Below are 8,613 nucleotides of genomic sequence, written 5' to 3'. Positions count from 1 at the left end.
AATTCAATCTTCAAAAGTAGGCAGATTAGGGTGTTTAAAAAGAGAATAACAATCCCCACTGCAAAAGCAAGGCCATTGGTCTATCCATCTAAAAGGACAGCTACTTTCCTCTCCACTTGTGTCTTTGCCACTCTCTTTTGTGTAAGACCCAAGCCTCAAGTTTCATGTACTGCAAAACCACACCAGAAAATCCCATCAGGGAAGCAAGCAGCACTTGAGTAGCAGGGCTCACTCTGTGTCTGCTCTCCTGCACGGGCTCACACCCTAGCATGGAGCCTGGCACAGGGTCTCTCCCACTGGTGCCACATGCAGCTAAACCCTACCATTGCAAAGAAAGAGAAATGAGGAGAGCGAAGAGCATAAGCTGCTGTGTCCAGGGAGCAAAAGTGAGCTCAGTAGGAATTCTCCCCTGCTTAGTTTAATCTCTGCTTGGTCTCCAGGAGAGTAAACAGAATGAACACAGAGCCCTTAAAGTTAAAAACATTTAACTGTTTACTTCAGCAGCTCTAAGGAGATACCATACAAAAAGCTTCATTAAAAAACCTGTAAATCACTGGGGCTTAGGGAAAAAAAAACCCAAACTTCACACCATGGTATTTTTCAAAAAAAACCCTGAAAATCAGGAATTCAAAGCTAAACTAGTACTGCGGCTCATTTTAAGGATATCCAAAAATCCAGACAGATGTTTAATGTTTAACTCCTGAAAATCAAACCCCTTTGAGTTGTTCACATTTATTTTATGGCACAGGCCCATGAATTTTGTATTATAAACACAAAACACTGACATATAAATGCAGCCTTCGGATACATTTTTGCAAGTCTGTAAACTCTAAAATCAGTTTAAGGGGGCAATTTGCAATAACTCAAACTGTTATGAAAATGCAATAAACATTTTTTCACTCTTCCAGATCCACATTGTTTTCCATTCCTTACTTTTTATACAAGTGTTAGAACTGTATTGCCATATTCTCTGAGAAAACAGGTGCAAAAAGCACCAACAATGAGCTCACACAGCCAGTTGCCATTCAGATATGGGCTCTTAAGCAGACAAGTCCTTTGGTTTAGCTTCTCTACAGGAATCTGAGTAGCCTTTCTTGATTTTCCAGTTTAAGTAAATAGAAGTCCAACCTACAATCCTTGAGACCTGTCAACCATAACAACTGAAAAAGATGAAATGCAACACAGTCTTTTCACCCCATAACAAGAGAAGGACAGGACCCCCTGAAGTCTGTTAAGAGTTTTAGTATGGATAGGGATTTGATGCAGAAGCTACACAGAAGCCTCAGCTGTGGGTCCTAAATCAAAAAAGCACAATGGAAATATAAAGGATTTCATGCCAAGTAGCCATCAAGCTGAGCTATTTTCTTGTACTGCAACTCAGGTAACCAGGCAGTTGGATGATGCAGCTGGAAAATTTTTTTGTAGGGTGCTTTGCTTTCAGCTTGATCAGGTTCCTGACATGAAATGGCAGTCTATCAACACCAGTGTAGAGCAACGAGCCCTAAATCTGTATTTAACTTTTTAAACAACAAAAGGAACACCTGTATCAGTCCTCTGCAGCGAAAGTGGACTTGTCCAGTCCAGACTAGAATGAAGACTCTTCCTCCCCAATTACATCTATGCTCCTTCCCTGGCTGGTCACACTGCTCCTTACTGGCTCCTTGTTCTGCAGACTCTTCTGTTGGAGCGCTCATCCGTGGCATCCACTGTAAGAACAGGCATTTCAACTCAAGTATTGTACTGCCTCCTGTTGAAATTGGTCCCTTTGATACATGAGAAGTCTGAACCTGACTGGTACTGAACTCAGGTTACCACTGTGCACTGTCAACTGCTAAACATCAGTTAGTGTTTCTAAAAAGCTTTTCATAGTCCTGGTATCAGTAAAGACATCAGCTCAAGACAGTTTCTGAGATCGGAGTTTGTGACTCATTGATCACATTCTCAGTGAAGTATCTGCTGAAGTATTATTTTCCTGACTGATTCCACAAGTAATCGTTTATGAACAACACAGTCCCTAAAAGGACTGTTTTTCCTCAATAATTAAGCACCAAAAAGTGATAACATAGCTGAAAGGCACAGTAAGGCTAATGCTGTCCCCTACCCTCAAGGGCAAGCATCTCAGCAATTTCTCCACACACACACATACTGGCTCTTTAGCAACAAATATTCTGAACTCTTATTTGTATATGTAAAAAAGGCAATGGCTCTATTTCCAGTTACTAGTTTCCAATAAAAGGTCACTAACCCAAACGCAGAGTTGCAATGTTCTAGCATAATCATTCACTGCATGTGTAAGGGGATCAAAATTCCAAAACCTTGCCGAAGTACTCCAGCACAATAAAGGAACTGGTGTAGCTCTACCACCTCCTAATCATTACATTTGCTTCTTTAATAGTGGGTGTATTAAAAAGCAACATCTGCTCTTCTGGTGAACTCTACTTCATCACAATTAGCATTTTCAGGAAACTAAAAACCTCTAAGCTTCCCTTAAATAAAGGGGAAGGGCCTCAAAATGAAAGGAAAAAAAAAACAAACAACAAAAACACACTTTCTTATAATTTCTTTCAAGCAATAAATAAATAATGTATTAAAAGAAAGGTAACAAGACTTTATGCTTTCTCTGCAGCACATTCTGTGCAGAAAGAACCTTGCTTTGTACCACATTCTATCTAGCAGCCTCCAGGATAATGCTAATAAATGAGTGCACTAATGGCATTCAATTATTATTACATTTATTTAACTCTCACATGAACCTGTGAGCTTGTTTCCTGGAAAACAACATGTAGTTTGTGCAGAAGATGACTAATTCAAGTGTTTAAGAAATGTATTAAAATAGTTTATTAACACCAAGACAAGACACACAAAAATTACCAGCTTTTACAGAAAAAAAAGCATAATACAGTAGTAGGTCTTGCTTGTTTTGCAGAAGCTATCACCATAACTGAGGCTACACACACGATGGTAGTCGTTTCCACAAGAATTACCTTAAACTCCCACAAAGTTATCTGACTCTGATGTTTAACATCCTATGTCAAACTCCTAAATGTTTCTATTAGAAACCTTGCCTTAAGGCAGATGGATATTATCCAGATACACTCTCATGCTTTCTCAAACAACACAGCAGTGCAGATTTTCTTCACCAACCTAGGCAATTCTGCTCAGGTACTTCAGGTCCACTAGCTAAAGTGTACTTATGAAAAGACATTGTCTTTCTACCTAGGTCTTTTTGTCCAGATTATACGACAGCAAGAAGTCTCAAATCTTCCAAATATGAAAATGTTCATTAACATGGGAGAAAACTGAGCATCTCAGGTGATTAATTACTTCTTTTTCTTTTTTTTCTTTTCATCTGCTGCCATTTTTAACTTGACTTCTTCCACATGAAGTGCTCCTAATTTCTTCTTCTTTGCATTCTTTACTTTTTCCTTGATGGCTTCAACATCAATTTTTTTCTCAGTGGAGGCTATATAATAAAAACCATGAAGATAACAGACATGAATTTTACTTCTACTAAATGTTAACAGTCTACAAGATAACTTCATATATACACACAGTACACTGCATCCTGTGGCACTAGTTAGGACTCAAATGTTCCCTGATGATTTTATAAACAATTCTAATAATCATTTATATTGAAACTAGTTATTGCCCATGGAACTCTTACAGCAGAATTCAAAGAACATTCATGTATGAAATCCTATACAACTGCATTTGAACACAGATGTCATGTTCTGCACACATACAAACTACAATCACCCACTGATCAGACAACAGATGTACTCCTGTGAAATTAATGCTTACATTCTGTCTTGGACATAGGTCTACTGGCTCTGTTGGTCTCACATAAGCAGAGAAACAACTGGTTATTGAGTTCTTATACCTGGAGAAGCTTTCATGGTATTCTGCCTTTCTGTATGTAACTAAGGTGGTAAAATCCCAAACATGCCTGTCCCATCCTTACACTAACTCCATGGCCATCCATTAATGGCCACTGTCGGAAACAGCAGAGACGGGCGGGCTGGGGGAACACAGATCTTTGACCCCTGATGAAGACCTTTGTAAGAGACTTTTAAAGGGAGCACCTGAAGTTAAGTTAAACACTTGATGCTGAGGAACATGAATAACCTAGTCTTACATTCATCTAAGTGATGGTATTTTCTCTTTTGGGCATGAGTCACAAGTTTGGATCTAACTCTCCTATCTCACACAATTAATTCCTACACCTACGAGTGAGCACTAGTTGTCTTCCCTGGATCTCAGCTCTCTACGTACAAACTACTGCTCTAATTTTTCTTGGCAGACTGAAAGATTTCAGGTCAAAACACAGGAGCTAGAAAAGCTCAGTACTTGACATCCATAACAGGCAATAAAAAGATGATTGACATTTTACTGCCATCACAAAGTACTGTATCAATGCTGCAGAAGAGATGATTTTCAAGAAACACCAACTTTTCAGTTTGTAAGAAACTGTGTCACATAGTGTAATAATACGCAGACAGAATTGCTCATACAAAACATACATAGTCTACCTAATACAATTAATTTTAACTTTAATACAGTATAATCAATGAACCCAGAAAACTGAAGAGTTTTTTCTCTACTGCTCACAAGACAATGTGAGAACACAAGTTCTTACCCTGCATATAGTGTGGTTTTTACTTCAACTTGTGGCATAAGTTTACAAGTAAGTATTGCTTTTGGCTTTCTCGAGAGAAAAGCCATTTGAATGCAAAAGTTACAGCATCTTTGCTACAAGACTGAAAGCCAAAAATTGAGGTAGGCCAAACAACAAATTGAGATGGCTGTCCCAGGATGTCCATCAGGAAAGTGTTTTACAGAGAAGTGTCATTATATAGGTATATAGATATGGGCTGGCATGATATTTCTACTGTCTCAGACAACTCCAGGCACAGATCTAACCAGCATGGGATTTTTGTATGACCTTTCTTATTTCCTACAGCTGTATCTCTGCAAAATAACTCAGCCTAGGAATCAACAGCAGAAGGGTTTAGAATAGGAAAAAAAACAAATGGTTACCTTTCTTCGATTTCTCAACTGGTTTTTCCTTTGGTGGGATAAAAGCTTTATTTCTTTCTTCCTGTCTTTTCTTGACTGCATCTGCTTGCTTTGCCTAAAGTTACCAAAAAAAAAAACAACAAAGTCAAGTATAGTAGAGCTGGGCTAACGGGACAAAAAAAAAAATAAATCATTCCCAGTCAGGAGTCAAACACTTTTTAAATTAGCAAAGGTTGGAACAACTTTACCTTTATCTCTTGCATTCGCTTTTGCTTCTTCTGTCTTTCCTTCAAGAAGTATTCACCACTTGCCAATTCTTTATCAATCTGAACAAAAAGTACCGAGAACCTTTAAATAATTCTGCATTATAAGCCAGGCAATATAGCATCAGCAAATCAGAACTTGACAGAAAGGTCTCCCAACCTCTTGTTAGGAAGAACACAATTTCAAATCATGCCATAGTCCTGCGAAATCAAATAAAAGTTTGAGCTGACCTGACTTTCTGGCTGTGGAGGTGGGAATGGCGTGTACTCCTTCTTAGTATTTTTCTTTTTTGGCTCCTTGCGTTTTTTCAAGTTCTTCCGCTTGAACTTAGGCAGAAACCTTTCCCAACTCTGTGACCTCAGTTCAGGATCTTTTGACAATTCCCTTTTGATCATCAAAGTCTTCAGTATTTTTAGAACATCACACAGAAGTAATTAAAAAATAGTATTACAGTAGTAGCCAAGACCTCCAAACTACAAGTTTTACTAAACATTCTTACTGTGAATATGCTACATCTGAACCTCCCACGTCTCACTTCAGTAAGAGCAGAGGGGTTTACATACAAACAGCAGAACCAGATAGATATGTCTCAAAACAAGGACAGAATGCACCACAGAAGGTGCCTCAGTTTAAATAAGCAAGTAACGGAGGAAAGTTCATACACACTTTTCCTTTGATGTTTTGTCAGATAGTTTTAATGATACTATGGCACTAAATCCTAGTAAAATGGAGGATATGAAAATCAGGGGTTTTTTTAAAGAAGCACGTTACAAAAATTCTCAAAAACAGTTTACCACACAGAAACATGTCAAATATTAACATACAACTCTCTGAGAATAAATAGTATTTTCTTGTAAATAAAGATGCAGAGTGGACCATGCTAACCTTAATGTTATATATGGGATGTATATTCTTCATTGTGTCCAGAACAACTTTTCTAACCTGTTGTCAATTAAGAAAGAAAAAGATATAAAACTCAGCAAGTACTTAACATTCTAATATATTAAAACACCAGCTATACTACCACTCTTCCTCTCTCCCCACCCCCAAAACGGCGTAGATTTAAAACACTTAACATACATGGCTAACTAGAAGGGACTTCAGAAGCATTAATAACATTATCTAATTCAGAAATACCAAACAGGTTTCTAACACAGCCCATCATGCCCTATAAACATTACTTTCATGTTACTGTGGATTTTATGGTGTCATGAGAAACTTTTGCTTTTGACAAGCACTCTTCTTCTATGCAGTTACTAAAAACACTAGATGACCCTTAAGATTATATATCATTACCTCTGCAGTACTTTCACAAACACTTAACATACATGGCTAACTAGAAGGCACTTCAGAAGCATGAATAACTTTCACCATTACACCTCTCATGTAAAACTACAAAAATTCTTGCTAGAAAAAAGGGAGTAGAGTATTTCACAAATACTTTTTTACTTCCAAAACAGAAACACCTGAGAATCTACACAAAATTCAGCAACTGAAACTATGGACATTTGTGTAAATGTAGCTTACTGACATACAGATGAAAAGTCAGTGAGATACTCCTGAGGTTGCCAGATTCTGCCTCTCATCTGCCCTTGAGCTGGCACAGATGTCTACATGAACTGCTCATCTGCCTTCACTTACTTCTTTTAGCCCACTAAAAGGTCCAAGAGCTGAAACAGTGTTGCCTTGCACCATAATGTAACAGTTCGTTAGCAGTTCCAGCGCCTACACCAAAAAAAGAAATGAAGTGTAAACTGAACACTGGACACAAACTGTGTCTAAGAAGTTTCTGGTTACTACACCTATCAAAAATACCTTCAGAGTGGATCCTTTTGGTCCCAGAAGTCGTCCTCTTCTTTTTATAAAAGTATCTCTCTTTCTCACCAGAGAGCCTATTTTAATGATGTCGCATGCAACATCGTCCTGCAGGATACGAACAGCCTAAAGAGACAAGCAGGCAGTATCACCTGAATGCAAACATGCAGTTTATTCTTCTCATTTCACTTTCAGATATATTTACTTTAATATCTACTTTATTTTACTTGACTCATTTGAAAATCCCACATTTTCAAAATGCATTATTTCATAAGCATTGTGACTGAATGTGATACAAACTTGTAGGATGTAATACAGACCTGCTCAAATGGAACACTTCTTGCCAGAAGCTTTATTAGATCTCTAGCCCTGATGATCACATATGGATCAAAAGTCTTCTTAGTGGTAGTGACAGTCATGCTTCCTTCAATTAGATCCAGTGTTGCATTCACGTACTGCAATATTGGAAAAGGTAAATCAACCTCTAACTTAAAATTAATCTTGGGCAGTAAGGAGATATCAAACAGAGCACTATGTTCTGAATGCGTACCTACTTTCCAAATTTCCTAAAGTGACTTTCAGCTTAAGGGAATTCATATGGAGACACACACATAAAAGGCTGAACATATGTGTCAGGAGGCCTGAAATACCAGCTCCCTCCTCTCCTTGAGTTAAGGAGCAAGAAATCACAACATGGTGTGGGCTGGGAGGGACCTCATCGATCCTCTAGATCCAACCCTCCTTCTTGGGCAGGGACACCTCCCACTGGGTTGTTCAGAACCCCATCCAACCTGGCCTTCAACCAGGGATGGGGCTTCCACAACTTCCCTGGTGTCTGAATGAGGAGATACTTGCTGGCAACATGTGCAAAGAAATGCAAGTCTGGCTCCACAGACCTTCACCCATTTCAATAACAATTAAAAAAAATTACACTACCAATTCTAAACACAAGCACAGTAGAAACACACAGCATCAAAAAAAGTAACCTGCACTATTTTTATAACCTTAAGAAACACATGTGTCTCCCAAAAGACAAAGCATAGTGTTCACAATCAAGAAGTAGCATACATGCTCACTCAAGGCTTTCTGGACAAGTGGCCAGCACTCTTTCAGGTAAGCTTCTCTGTACTTGGGGAACAGCGTCGCAAAACTGCTCTCCTCAAGCAGCCCTTTGGGATTATCTTCTCTTGTAAATGCTGGCTCTTTCCATCCATCTGGCACAGTGAGAAGTTCAGAGTCATCTGTCGTGCACATAAGCAAGAAAAAAAATAAATTATTTTGTCCTCCTCTTTCACCAGTGACTGTTACTTCTCCACACTTAACTATGCAACCTACAGTAACTGAGAGCAGGGACCCCAGGTTTTGCTTAACACTCTGCTGAATGTTTCGCTTCTCTTCTAACCGTAAGAAGCGACTGCTTCGAGCTATTTAATAACAAATTCCACAGCCGAGACGGGCGCTGTGGACAGGCTGTTAGGGAAGCTCCAGCACACCCCACGCTGCCCCTCCGCCTGCACG

At 38.8% G+C, this 8,613-nt stretch overlaps 1 protein-coding gene across 1 annotated transcript; it reads right to left on the bottom strand.

Moving 5' to 3' along the window:
• Window positions 1–3,320: 3,320 nt before the first annotated feature.
• Window positions 3,321–8,349, bottom strand: KRR1 (KRR1, small subunit (SSU) processome component, homolog (yeast)). The gene is made up of 9 exons (XM_010003074.1): window positions 8,164–8,349; window positions 7,416–7,550; window positions 7,096–7,221; window positions 6,922–7,005; window positions 6,166–6,222; window positions 5,511–5,681; window positions 5,265–5,342; window positions 5,038–5,131; window positions 3,321–3,463 (listed from the first exon to the last, which is right to left on the bottom strand). The coding sequence occupies exons 1-9, from the start codon at window positions 8,347–8,349 to the stop codon at window positions 3,321–3,323; spliced, it is 1,074 nt and encodes a 357-aa protein (XP_010001376.1).
• Window positions 8,350–8,613: the final 264 nt, after the last annotated feature.

Source organism: Chaetura pelagica, unplaced genomic scaffold (assembly GCF_000747805.2).
Source record: "Chaetura pelagica isolate M959 unplaced genomic scaffold, ChaPel_1.0 scaffold288, whole genome shotgun sequence".
NCBI classification, from domain to species: Eukaryota; Metazoa; Chordata; class Aves; order Apodiformes; family Apodidae; genus Chaetura; species Chaetura pelagica.
The sequence above is the reverse complement of the archived record's forward strand: the minus strand, read 5'-3'. Positions and strand labels throughout refer to the sequence as shown.